Below are 15202 nucleotides of genomic sequence, written 5' to 3' on the forward strand. Positions count from 1 at the left end.
AAAGTTACCAAAAAAAAAAAAAAAAAAACAATTATCATTAAAATGATTATCTTGATGATTATGGTAATGAAGAAGAATTCATTCATCATTCACATCATTATCGTATGATTATAAATTCAACAATAACAATGAAAATGATAACAAAAAAAAATCAATCTTAATCAATCAAAAAAAACGAACGAACGAAAAAAAATGATGTGATGGCAATCCATTTTTGTTTCTGGTAGAATTTCTGGTAGAATGAAAACATTATATCTAAAAGGCAATCACATTAATAATAATATGTCTATTGAAGTAATGCAGAGCTATGCTTTCACAATGAATGAATCGATAAAGTGTTTTTTTTTCTCTATATTCGATATTTTATTCCGATAATATATATATGTGATCGATTTCTATTATTGTTATTTTGTTGCTGTTGTTATCACTGTTTTTTTTTCTTTGTTCACTCGATATTTGTCAAGATCAATGTTTAGATAGGTGTTGTGTATGTATGTGTGTGTGTGTGTGTGTGTGTGTAGATTTATATAATATGATGATTGCTATATTTAACCAAATTCCTTCCTACGTTGATGTTTTTTTGTTACAGTTCAATGATGGATGCCGGATGTTTCCATATACACACACACATACACACAAACACACATAATCTTTTGGGTTGTTTTTTATCAAAATCTGGTTGAATAAAGCACATCAAATGTAAGCAAGCAAAAGCAAGAAAAAAAAACTACGATATAATTTCTTGTTTTTTCTTTAATGCCCGAATGATCATCATCATCATCATCATCATCATCATCACACGCAACTAAGAATAGAATAAAATGAATGATTTTTTCTCCATAATAATAAAAAAAAACCAGTCTGACTTGCTACCCGTTTTTTATTCTTTTTCTTTTTTTTTTTGCTTTGTTTCAATTTTTCCAATTGAAATATAATAATAATAAAGGTAAAATAGAAATTTGATGTTCCCATTTCTCTCTCTCTCTCTCTCTCTCTCTCTCTCTCTCTCTCTCTCTCTCTCTCTCTCTCTCTCTCTCTCTCTCTCTCTCTCTCTCTCTCTCTCTCTCTCTCTCTCTCTCTCTCTCTCTCTCTCTCTCTCTCTCTCTCTCTCTCTCTCTCTCTCTCTCTCTATTCGGGTACATTCTTTTATTATTTTCGATTCTTATTTTCTTTCTTCCCATCATATGATCTAATATTTTGTTTCATCATTTTTCAATATTTCAACCTTCAAACACAAACCATATGTTCATTGTCTAACCACCATCAAAGACCATCATCATCATTTTTTTTGCATCGCATCTTTTTTTTTCTTGGAATGAAACACACAAAAAAAATGAAAGTTGAACCATCATTGTTGAAATTCATCAAAATAATTTCGTTCCGTTTTCGTTTTCGGTTTTTTTTTTTCTGGTTCTTTTCGTCAAAATTTTTCAAAATACTGGCTAGTCTCTCTCTCTCTCGCTCTCTCTAGTCCGTTAGGCGTTTTAAACCACATTACTGAATTGAGATTCTGTAGTCAGAATATTCGTCATTTTTTTCATGCGAAACGAAACTTAAATTCTATTGATTTAAAAAAAAGAAATTTGAAATCGAAAAGTTTTATTTTAGCTATTTTTGGTTATTACAAAAAAAAACATGATAAAACGAACATTTTCTTCTGATGTAATCTAGGCAAAATCTGAGTGGAAAAAAAATAACATTATGACGACGACGACGACGACTACGACGGTTGACCACATACACCAATTTCAAATATATATACAAAGTATATTGCCCTAAAGTTATGATGTAGTCAAATTAATATGCTGTAAGTGCGGATCTTTTTTTTTTTTTTTTTTTGCTTTAAAAGGATACAAAAACAGATGTCAATTTTTTTCCATTTTATTTCTTCTTTTTTTTGGATTCAACTGAAGCGAAAAAAAAATATGAAATACAAATTTCAGTGAAAAAAAAATCGTAAAAAATCCATTACAAAAACATACAATTTTTTTTTTTACACATCAACATTGACAACAACAACAACAACGACAACAACAACAACAATAATCATAATATCATGTGTGTGTGTAGTCATTCAAACAAACCGACCAAATTTATCATTGAACATTATAAAATAAGGAAGTAAAGCAAAGCAAAGCAAAAAAAAAAAAAAACAAATTTGAATAAATATTTACATACAAAACAATTCCAAGAATCTGTGCGCGTTTGTATATTAGAGAATATTCAATAAACCCGTGGATTCAGTGGATAAGAAAAAAAAACGAAAATTTTTCTGGTTTTTTTCTCTCAATTTTATTATTATTATTATTATTATACACATATGAAATTCTGTTACAATTGCAATGAAAAAAAATTTTATTTCAAATTTTTTTTTTCATTCTTCATTGTAAATTCTAATGTCAGTTTGTGTCTCTGTGTGTGTGTGAGAGAATTTGCGTGTTTAGATTGATTCTCCATATTTGAGTATATTAGTTGGCAAATCAATAAATAGTAGCTTGATTTATAATATATAGTGTGATGATTAATTTTTTTTCTTTTTGGTTTGGCTTTGCTTTGCTATTTAATCACACACACACACACACACACACACACACACAATGGCAGAGAAAATAATGAATCTTTTAATCACTTTTTCCATCTTCTTTTCCATCATCTTCTGATTTTTGTTTTGCATTAATTCTATGCCCGTAAAAAATGAATAACGGAATGAATCGACATTGATGATGATGATGATGATGATGATGATGAACATCATCATTCATTAATTCATTCGTTCGTATATTAAAATGATGTTCCACAGAAAAAAATACGTGCAAAATATAAACAGAAGCAGAAAAAAACAAGGATTCATTACCATTATAACATCATCATCATCACCATCATCATTATTGTCGTTGTCATCATCGTTTTTTGTGATTTTAATTTCATGCCTGAACGGAAAATGATTTAAATCATTCAATCAAGAAAATCATGTGCGTATAGCAAAGAGAGAGAGAGAGAGAGAGAGAGAGAGAGAATAGTAATAACAATGATAATTCCTTTTTTTTCATTCATTTCACATAAACAACAACAACAACGACGACGAAGGCCAAAGAAAAGAAGAATCCGAATCCAAAATCTTCTTCGTTTTATAAATGAATGAATAAATGTTTTTTAATAAAGTTTATTCTTTTTTTCCTCTTTATTCTCTGAATTCTAGATGATAATAAAATGAAATGAAATCACAAACAGATTTTCTTCGAATGTTTTTGACATTTTTTTTTTTGTTTATGTGTGTGTGTGTCGAATTTTTTTATTTTTGATTGAATTGATAATAAATGAATTAGAATTAAATTTGAATTGAATTTTTTTGTTTTGTTCTTGTCTTTTGATCAACTTGATTCGTGGAACACATGACAAATACACACACACTGAAACGCAGAGAGAGAGAGAGAGAGAGAGAGAGAGAGAGAGAAAAGAATTTTCAATCTCAATTTATTCTTTTTTTTTCAATCAAATTGGTAGTTTAAATATCCAGGTAGATATAATATTCGTTTTTCACATCCATTTGATTTTCAAATTGTAAATTTATTCACACACAAACTGTGTGTGTGTGTGACGACCTATAATTTGAATAATAATAAAACAAAACAAAAAAAAGAGAAAAAAAATTTACATAAAAATTGAAAACCTACCTGTTCGTTTTTTTTTTTTAGTTTTTTCTTTGTCCATCTCATCATCATCATCACATCAAAAGACAGGATAGTAATAAAAAAAGAAGAGATTCTTTATTCTTAGTTTTATACAAGGTTATGACGATGATTTATCCTGAAGAAATAAAAAAAAAACTTTAAAGAATTTCAAACATTAACATAAACTATTTTGTTGCTATTGTTGTTGTTGTTGTCGGCTGATGATGATGACAATAATACATACATTCTAGTTAAAAATTTTAAAATTTTAAATGAAAAAATTTAAAATTCAAATTAAAATTTTCAAATTTATATATATAGCTGATGATGATGACATTATTTGTTTGGTTCGTATGTGTGTGTGTGTGTGTGTGTGGAGTAGGGAAAGAATTTTAAATTTTTTTTTCTTGTAAATTCCACTCCCAATTCTCTATGGTATGCGCGTTTGTGTGTTTTGTGTGTGTGTGTGTGTGTTTGTGCAAATATTTGAATATCCACTGTATTCATTGTATTATCATGTCCATCAGTTTATGTATTCACCTTTTCCAGTAAAAGCGAATATTACTATTTTATTTTATTTTTTTGATCCTGGATGATGATTTTCATTATTTATTGTGTTATTTTTATTTTAGATTTTTTTTTATATTTTAAATTCAGTATAAAATTTGTTGCAATTGCAATTTTCTTCAATACTGTACAGGTATTGTTGACACAGAATTTTTTTTTGTTCATACGAAATTCATATGTGGACAATGTAGCATACCATGCATGAGAACAAAACATAATCGATAATCATGAACAACATTGATCCGGAATATTAAATATTAGATTAATATTGAAACGAAATAAATTCCGACCATCGATTCTGGTGTTGTTGTTGTTGGTGGTGATGATGGTGATTGATGAAAATTATTATTTATTATAGATATATTTTTCTTGCTCATTCATTCTTAAATACAATTCATTTCGATTTCATGACAATACTAATGGAATTTTGGTGTCATCATTATTTGATGTTCAACACACTGTACACATTGTAGATTGAATTGATGAAGACAAAAAAAAAATTTTTTTTTCTTTGTTCCAATTTTCATTTTATTTATATCCATTGAAAGCTGATGAAACTGAAAAAGAAAATAACAAAAAGTTGAATAAATTTTCATTTCAACCAACATGGCCAATAATAATGATAAAAGAATCCATAGAAAGAAACCACAGAATCTGATCATAGGATCGGTTTTTTTCTTTTTATTTTTCTTTTTGGTTGTTTCCAAAGGAAAATGGATTGAAAGAAATAAATTTTCTTTTGTGGTTTTCTCATCTCATTTGTTTCTGTACTAAATTTATTCGATTTTTATTGTCCAACAATGAAAAAAAAACAAAAATCTTAACTAAAATAATGTGTGTGTATGTGTGGATAGAAGACGGGTAAAAAAAAAGAAGAAGAGAAATTATCGCAAATATAAAGGAAAAAAAACAGGAATATATTCTTTATGCCAATATTGGCAATGAGGCTCTTTATCACTTTTTTTTAGGAGATTCAGGAAAAAAAAGAATCAGGAAAATGTACAAAGCGATTTACAGGTTGTGTGTGCCTGTGTGTTTGTGTGTGTGTGTGTGTTAACGGTGTTAATAATGATAATGGGGTTTCACAAACATTGACGATGACGGCGACAATTTACTATCATATAGCTTTTAAATGGTGATAAATTTAAGAATTTTCTTTTATTTTTTTGTTCATCGTTTTAGGGAGAGAATGAGAATGAAAGAGAGAGAGAGAGAGAAAAGTTGTTCCATTGAACATTGATCCGGATCAGAATCGTTTGTTATAGGATATTTATTTATTTATTTTTTTTTAAAAAGCCATAAGTTTTCTTTTTTGCTCGCCTCAATTTTCCAAAAAAAAACAAAGAAACCAATTTTCTCAATATTTTCCCGAATGAATCTTGTGACAATTCATTTTTGTTTTGTTCTATTATTTCGTTTTATATATGATGACAATGGTAAAACAAATTTTTTTTCATAATCATCAAAAACACCAAAAAAAGGAGAAAAAAAAAATTTGAATTTTGTTTTTGTTCTCTATATACCTACTCGAACACTCGTTGATGTTGATGATGTTTGCACAGAATATGGTGGAAAAGTTTTAAAAAATGAATGAAATAAAATAGACAAAAAAATTCAAATGTCAAATCAGATTGAATGAATGTCATTGGAGAAAAAAAAAACAATTGTGAAAACAATTGAAAGTGAATGAATAATGATAAAGGTAATGTTTTTTTTCACCAATTCAATCATCAAATCAAATTCAAATTGAATGATAATTGAAAAATTTAATCAAAAAAAAAAATTTTGAAACAAAAAGTGGAAAAATGATGGTGGAAGCAAAAGAATCGAGATGATAATAATGCAAAAGAAAAAAATTCCTGACAAATCAAAAGTAAAATAATAATAAAAGAATCCAGAAATGAAAATTGAAAAACTAATAAGAATTTTTCCTTTTTTTCATTTTATTTCTTTTTGTTTGTTTTAACGAAAAAAAATTTTTTTTTTCGTCTCATCATCATCTTTTTTTTCCTCTGTTTCTGGATAGTGTACAAATAAAGTTTATTGATATATACAGCCCTTTTTTAATTTATCATCTCATTCATCAACAATGTGTTTTGACGACAACAACAACCAACAACAACAACAACAACAAAAACAACATCGATATATTCGTGACTGAAACATTGGCCAAAAAAAAAACGTTTTGTTATTATTCCGTTGATTGTTTGTTGTTTTGTTTTGTTTTGTTTTTTATTAGTTTCTTTTTCTTTTTTTTTCACTTGAAACAAGAATTCGAATGTAGAATTAGTCAAAATGAACATAGAATTTATTATTCTTTTTTTTTAGGCAACATATAGGTCCACTCATAGGTGTAATGTATTGTAACAAGGACAGTATACCGAACACACACACACACACACACCGAAAACAATTATCATCATTGGACAAATAACAATAAAAATTAATCGACATTTTCTTTCGGCAAAAAAAACAAAACAAAAAATGATCATCGTTATTATTCGCGGGTACACACATACACACACACACACACAGAGAGTGATAGAAAAAAACCGGGTACATTCTCATTTTTATTCACATGGAAAAAAAATAGCCAACAAAATGTGAAATATAAACCAAATATAATGCATGAAAATGAAAACGAATTGAAACAACCAAACAATTTACAATGACAACGACGACAACTGCATCGAGAAATTGAATGCAAAATGAACACAATTTTTATTTTTGTTGTATACAACATTGCTACCTAAAATTCTGATTATTTTTCATGTTTGTTCATTTTCAGTGTGTGTGTGTGTTTGTTTGTTTTTTTTCACCGATTTATTTTTAGAAAAACAACAACAACAACAACAGTATACCGTTTTACAATTTTCAATGATTCTTTTTTTTTTGTTTTTTTTTTTATTTTGCTCTACAAAACGCACAAAAAAAATAAACACTTATCATTCACAATGGGTGTTTTATACTATAGTTTTTTTTGTCCGGAACACGCAAATGTTACATTTATTTTTGTCGAAAAAAAATGATATTATTACAAGGCTATGATGGACAACAAGACAACAACTAAAGGGTTTCATTTTTCATTTCTTTACATTGTCTATATGTAGACAAAAGTAATTTCCTTTTTGAATATACTTTTTTTTTTGTTTCTTTCATGAAATTTCTACTTATAAAAAAGGAAGATACTCTTGTATTTTGACAGATGATGATGATAATGATAATGATAATGATGACAATTACCGGAGTTTCATCAAGGAAATTAAATCAATAATATATATGTGGACTTCATCATCATCATCATCATTAAACTGGTACTTGGTTTATGGAAGGGGGGACATCAAAAAAAAAAAATCTTGCCACACAACATGACCAATTTTCCGTTTTGCAATAATAATAATGTTTGTGTGTAATCATATATAAAATGTCCGGGTTAATGGCTTATTGTCAAACTATGATGATAACTAATCAGCAATAATTTGCTCATTTATTTTTTTTTCTTCCTCCTATTTGTTGTACCATTTTCATCAGTCAAGTTGATAAACAAGAGAGAAATGAAAGAAAAAAAACACAGAGCGAGGTAAATTTTTTTGTTGATCAAAGAAAATGAAAAAAAAAGAATCCAGGCATTAAATCTTTGAAAGTATATAAGATGATGAAATGAAAATGAAAATGAAAATGAAAATGAAATGAGATGAGGTGAATACGACTAAAATTCGATGATTCGAGAACCAGAAAATCGAAATATAAGCTCATAATAATAATAATGATGATGATGATAATTTTTCCTTGAGCTTGAGCTCTTCCATCATCTATTTCCAATTGACACGCATACACACACACACACCAATTATATTAAAAGAAATCCTTTTTTCGTCCACACCAATTTTTGATTTTACGATAATATATCATCCATGGATAGATCTCTTGGAACCCATACATGATTAGTAATGAAAATCTTTTTTTTTCTCCTTCATTTAGACTACCGTCGCCATAATCTCGATATTTTTGTTGTTCATTTGATTACTGTCCGAAATATATCATCATATGTCTGTCTGTATCTTAATCTCTCTCTCTCATCCAAATCATCAACTTGAAATGATTCTACGGTATCAACCAGAGGAAATGAAAAAAAATTGTAATAATAATCAAACGTGAATGTTTGAAGAAATTTTTTTTTCCATTCCAAAGATATTATTATTTCTGTTCAATAATCCCTACCTTAAGGGTAGTAGCCACACACCCACACACACACACACACATACACACACACAAGAAAAATATGAAATCGGGTAAAAGTAAAAAAAAAATTCAAGGAAAAAACTCAATTTGATAAGAAATATACACACTATAACTAACTCTCACTTTGGGCGAATGAATTCTTTGAAAAAAAACATTGGAATTATAATGACTGAGCTATGATTAATTAACGTACGATTCATTTATTCATTCATTCATTCATTCATATTGTAACAATGTTGACTGAAATTTTTTTCCATTCTGTTTTTTTCCATTCAAACTTTTTTTCTGGATTCATTTTTATTAAAGAATTAGTCAAACTTGAATAACAATATTTTTAATTAATTAATTCAAAGCAAATAAGCTTCCAAATATATATGAATATTAATTCAAATTCAATTACAATTACGATTGTATGATTGTTGTTAAAAACCAACTTCAACACTCCCCCGTTTTGACAAAATCATACAATGGCAAATTCTCGACAAAAGATATAAGATTCTTTCGACTTAACGGTTTTGTTAAAACGTCCGCCAACTGTGCATCGGAAGATATCCACTGTATAGACATCAAACCACGCTGGATTAAATCACGAACCATTAGAAACTTAATGTTGATATGTCGCAATTTTAGAGAAATATTCTCAGCCAATAGTTGTTTCACCGCAGCTTGATTATCACAATTAATGACTGGTTTATCGATTAGGATTTCCAAATTTTCGAGAACATTTAAGACGAAACGGACATCCTTTGAACAAACAGACACAGAGATGAATTCGGCTTCTGCTGTATTGTCGATGACGCATTTCTGCAATTTTGTTTTCCATATAATCGGGCCACCATATAAAACTATATGACCAGTTGTTGTTCGATTATTTTCTTTTTCTCCTGCTAAATCAGCATCAGAATAAGCTACACATTTCAGATTATCACCACCAAGTATAATCCCATAATGTCTAGTGCCAGATAAATATCGCCACACACGTTTCAACATCTTAACATGAATATCTGTTGTTTTATCAGCAAAACGTGCCAACAAAGAAACACAAAATGCTATATCTGGTCTCGTTTTGCAAGAAAGATATAACAAGGCACCAATTGCTTGTCTATAAGGGTAAGCCATATTCGATGACGATTGTTGATACGGATCGATTCCAGCAGCAAGAGGAGTATCAACTTTTCTGCTATCAGCCATATTAAACATTTTCAATTTTCCAATGAGATAATCATATTGATAAAGCATGATCGTCTTCGATAAATGATTTCTAGTATAATTAATGCCAAGATATTTACAAGAATCGACCGAACGTATCTCAAAGATCTGACCAATTTCTTCAAATAAACTTTTCACTTTTCCAGGTATATTCGAAGCCAAAAGAGCATCGTCGACGTATAAACATAACATCGTAAATTCATTGTCCTTCTTAATAAAATATAAACAAGGATCAAATGTTGATGAACGAAATCCCAAAGATATAATTGCTTCATCAAACTTCCGATTCCAGCTACGTGGACTTTGTCGAAGACCATATAAACCTTTCTTCAACAGACAAACACGTCCAGTTTTATCATCATATCCTAACGGTTGATCGATATATACAGTTTCATAAATATCACCATTGAGAAAAGCATTGGAACAATCGAACTGTATTAAATCCATATCCCAAGATGCCACTAGCGAAAAGAATAAACGAATCACATCCATTTGAGCAACAGGAGCATAAATATCTAAAGAATCTGAGTATTGCTCAAAACCACGAGCCACCAAACGGGCTTTGTATCTTCCATCGTCCTTGATTGTAAAGATCCACTTCACAGTTATAATCGGTTCATTATCTGGTTTATCAACTAACTGCCATGTCTGATGTTTAATTAATTGATTATATTCTTTATCCATTGCTTCTCGCCATTTTTCTGATTCATCACTATTAATAGCCTCATTGAACGTAGATGGTTCATAGCGTGCCACACACACACCAACAATTGAACGACCAGGAAGAACACGTAATGACTGAAGACGTTCTTCACTTTGTTGGAATAAACGATTTTTAGCACCAATTGGTCGGCCAGGACCACGAAAATTAGAATCAGGTTGATTTGGAACATCATCATCACGAGAATCAACAAAAGAAATAACAGTGTTTGATTCACTTTCACAATTGTTTATAGTCGATTTGTTGACATCGAAACCAATGGGCTGAACAACACATTTAGGTTTTTCATCGAAATCTACAGATGAACATAATTCAACACGACGTGCACCAGAAACATAAACACGATATATTGTTTGACCTTCGTATCCAATCATTCGAACAAACTTTGATTTAGCATCAAATTTGTTATTTCGATTTTTATTCAAAGCTTGGCCTTCCGAACCAAAAATACGAAGATTTGAGACATCAGGTTTTATACCAAAATACTTTTCATACGGTATTTCATTACGAGAATTCAAAACCAGATTCATCAAATAAGCCGAACAATTAACAGCTTCATCCCATAAAAAACGGGGTAGATCAGTCGATAATAACATTGAAATTGCGTGATCCATCAGTGTACGCATAGCACGTTCGCATCGACCATTCTGTTGTGGTGTATTTACAGATGCTTTTTCATGAATAATTCCATGACCACTTAAATAATTCTGAAACAACTCAGAACGAAATTCTGTGCCCATGTCAGTTCGAATGCATAAAACGTTATTTCCGGTTTCCAGTTTAATTTCATTGACAATACACTTGAACTTATCAAGTGTTTGATCACGAGACTTCATAAAAGCCACCTTCACAAACCTCGATCTATGATCAACAGCCAAAAGGAAATATCGATTACCATGGATAGAAACATCAGTGTAACCACCAATGTCCAAATGCAACTTCGAACCAGGCAAAATATGTGGATTATCAGATTCAATATGATGCGAAATATCTGTCAACTTTCCAATCTTACATGGCGTACAATAATCAATATCATTGTTTAAACTATTCGGTATGCCATCAACTAGTTTCTGTTTGAACATTTTACCAATTGTATTCGTTGAAAAATGACCAAATCTTTCATGCCATTTAGCCATCGAATTTACAGCAACATTCACAATATTTTTCGAAGAAGAAACATCAATTCTAATTCGTAATTCAATAATGTTCAGGTATTCTGTGCTCCATTCACCAATAAGAATCGGAACTTCTTTGTGATAAATCGTAATACCATCATTGTTTGTCACACTTCTAACATTCTCCCGTCTACAAATTTTACCAATCGCAATAAGATTGAATGGTTGGCCAGCTACGTAATAGACATCTCTTATTACCATTGGAACCCAACTTTTTCCATTAAACAATTGACATTTCATATCACCTTGTTCAGGACCATTGACCACACCACTCATCGTTATAATTTGATGACTTGTTTTACGAATATTAGATAACAACGATCTATCGTTCACAATATGATTGGACGCACCACAATCAGCTAAAAACTTCACCGAAGACACAGAGACCAAAGACAACGAAGATGACACATTCGAAGATAACTGATTCATATGACAATCAATATCAGAAATCTTAACAACAGCACTCAAACTTGCAAGTTTATTTTCATTGCTCGGTTTGGCTTCATTGTTCTGTTGACCACTTTTAGAATCGTTCATTTTCTTTCGGCAAAATTTTTCAATATGACCTTTAATTTTACAATAATGGCAAGTTCCATTAAATTTCTTCTTGTTCAACAATGTAGAAGAATTATTCGATTTAATTGTTGCGGCCAAAGACGTATTTTGAGCAGAAAATTTCAAATTTTTCTCTCTCTCGAATCTCAATAATTCGGATTCAAACTGTTTATCACTCATATAATCAGTTTCTGATCTTCCGCCATTATAGATGTCAACCATTTTGCACATCTCATCATATTCAGCGGGTAAAAGAGCTCGTACTTTGGAATTCATAAAATAACTCGGCAGCTTAATATTTTTATCAGCAAAAGCTGCAAATAATTGCCGTAACTTAGCAAATAAACCTTGAATCGAGCCTTCAAACTTGATTGTATCAAAATCACGTAATAATTCCCAAGCAGACTTAGCACCTGGACCACGATATTTTCTGTCCAATTCACTAATCATTTCCTTTGGATTATTACATTCCATAATACTTTCTAAATCTTCATTAGAAATCGACAATCGTATGATATTTTTAACCTTTGCGATACGACCTTTCTCTTCTTTTGTTATAGCTGCATCACCATCATTACGTATGTACTTGAAATCTTTAACAAAATCATCGAGGTCTAGCGCTTCCAGAGCATCCAATAGAGTAACATACCATTGTCTATATGTTACTTCGCCCAGTTTAAGGGTCTTAACAACATTAAATTCTTTATTGGACATTGTCGTAAAAATAAATATCGATACGGTAAAAAAATATGATGATAACACAAGAGTAAAAATAACAAGAATGACTAAGCACAAAGAAAAACGAAACGTTAATTCGTAAGCAATACTAGGCCCATAACCTATTAAAGAATTAGTCAAACTTGAATAACAATATTTTTAATTAATTAATTCAAAGCAAATAAGCTTCCAAATATATATGAATATTAATTCAAATTCAATTACAATTACGATTGTATGATTGTTGTTAAAAACCAACTTCAACAATTTTCAAGGCAATACTACACACACATTTATTTATTATCATAATCATCATATGATTATTATTATTATTATTGTGTGTGTGTCATTAATTCTTTTGATTTTCATTTTCATTTTTTTTTTTTTGTTCACATGCTTCGTATATACGAATGAATTGAAATGATGATGAAGAAGAAGAAAAAAAAATAAAAATACCAGACACAATGATGATGGCATATGATGATGTATCCAAAACAAAGAGTCATACATAGATTGTAGTAGGAATTCTATTTTTTTATTTTTTTTTGTTTATTTTTAATCAATAATAAACTTTTTTTTTTAATGGTTAAATCAATTTGTCATTATTATCGACGATGCTGCCACCAACGGCCTGGTTTATCTTATTTTCTTTTATTGACATATATATATATTATTATCCTCTTTATAATCATCTTGTTTCTTTTTTTTCTATTGTTGGTAATTTATTTAGTGATACGAATGTCGATGATGATGATGTTGATGTTGATGATGTTAGTTGACGAAAAAATAATCGATGAAATCGGTTATTCTGATTGAATGTAAACAGATGTTGTTGTTGTTGTTGTTTTTGTTGAACATTCGATCGATGATTACTATGATGATAATTATTGATAATAGATCGATTCATCCGTGTAGTGGATGATAATGAAGCTGAATTGATTGGATCTTCTGTCCTATTTAATTTTCTAATAGCAATTTGTTCACATCTTTTATTATAATTGGAAAAGAGAAAATTAATTGAAAAACAAATATAGATAATAATTGGAATAGTTTCGCCATCTACTGACCTGCAGCTCACATAATTAAAATGATAACCTGATGGACAATTTTCTATTTTTGATATTTGTTTCGATTGATTTATACTGGTTGGTAATCGACATTGACATTGACAGTTGATTTCATTCCAAAAACGAAACGTTGGCATAGATTGATTACGATAATTATTCTGACGTACACATTGTAGACGATCATTTAATGAACAAACACAACGACATTCATTTGGCCGATAGATTTGTCCATGATTACAATCCTTTGATTGTTGAATACATTCACAGCCACATTGTTGATGATATTCAACACGTATGTGTTGAATTCCACTAAAACGGAATCGTCGCTGTGTTGGTGAATATTGTACATGCATAACCTGTTAACATATGTGTGTGTGTGTGTGTGGATTAATAGAAAAAAAATATTCTTATTATAAATTCTTTGGAATTTTCTTCTTACTTACGGAAACATTATGCCATGTAATTGATTTAGGTCGACAGAGTAACCGCTGTGATGGACAACAGCCACCACAACGAGGTAACCGTATACAATGTGGATAGTAAAGATCCTGGTTATTTGATCGATGCCAATGATGCTGTTGTTGTTGTTGTTGACCAACATCACCTGCAGTTGCAGATGCTGTATTCAATTGTATTGTTTTTAATTCAGGTACACATTCAGCTTGTGGTTGTATATCGGCTATCGAAAAAATTTCTTCGATTTTTCAAAAAAAACATTGAGAAAATCATAGAATTCAGTGAAAAGAGTCGGAAAAAAATCAACAAACCTCTACGTTTGGGTTTCTGAAACTTTGATTTTGTCGATTCAATTGAAATAATTGGATTTTGGTATTCATGGTTAGATTTAACCGGTGTTTCGTCGAAAACAACACCAACATTATAGAATCGAGCAAATTCACCAAGAAAATTTTTGGCCGTTTGTGGATGATGATGAATGGCTGGCGTTGATTTCATGGAATCCAATCGGCCAATTTTTATCAACATTTGTTCTAATGTCAAAGATGGTGAAGATATGGATCGTTTCTCAATATCATCCATTGATTTCAATTGAATTTTTTCAATCATTAGTAAGATAACAATAAAAAACGTTTTTTTCAACATTTTTACAAAAACGATGCTGACCGATTGATGGTTGATAATGTTATGATCAATGTATCTTTTTTCCTGAGGATCTAGATTTATCCAGAAGAAAAAAAAATTCAACCCGGATCAAGGATAGAGAGTAGTAATGAAAATTAAAAAAAAAAATTGTGCAGATGTCAATCCAATTTTGCACCG

At 29.9% G+C, this 15202-nt stretch overlaps 1 protein-coding gene across 1 annotated transcript; it reads right to left on the minus strand.

Moving 5' to 3' along the window:
* Positions 1 to 13837: 13837 nt before the first annotated feature.
* On the minus strand, positions 13838 to 14989 carry LOC124499022 (uncharacterized). Its single transcript, XM_075731417.1, has 4 exons — positions 14692 to 14989; positions 14368 to 14618; positions 13936 to 14280; positions 13838 to 13843 (listed from the first exon to the last, which is right to left on the minus strand). The coding sequence occupies exons 1-4, from the start codon at positions 14987 to 14989 to the stop codon at positions 13838 to 13840; spliced, it is 900 nt and encodes a 299-aa protein (XP_075587532.1).
* Between the last annotated feature and the right edge of the window lie 213 nt (positions 14990 to 15202).

Source organism: Dermatophagoides farinae, chromosome 5 (genome assembly GCF_024713945.1).
Source record: "Dermatophagoides farinae isolate YC_2012a chromosome 5, ASM2471394v1, whole genome shotgun sequence".
Classification (NCBI taxonomy): Eukaryota; Metazoa; Arthropoda; class Arachnida; order Sarcoptiformes; family Pyroglyphidae; genus Dermatophagoides; species Dermatophagoides farinae.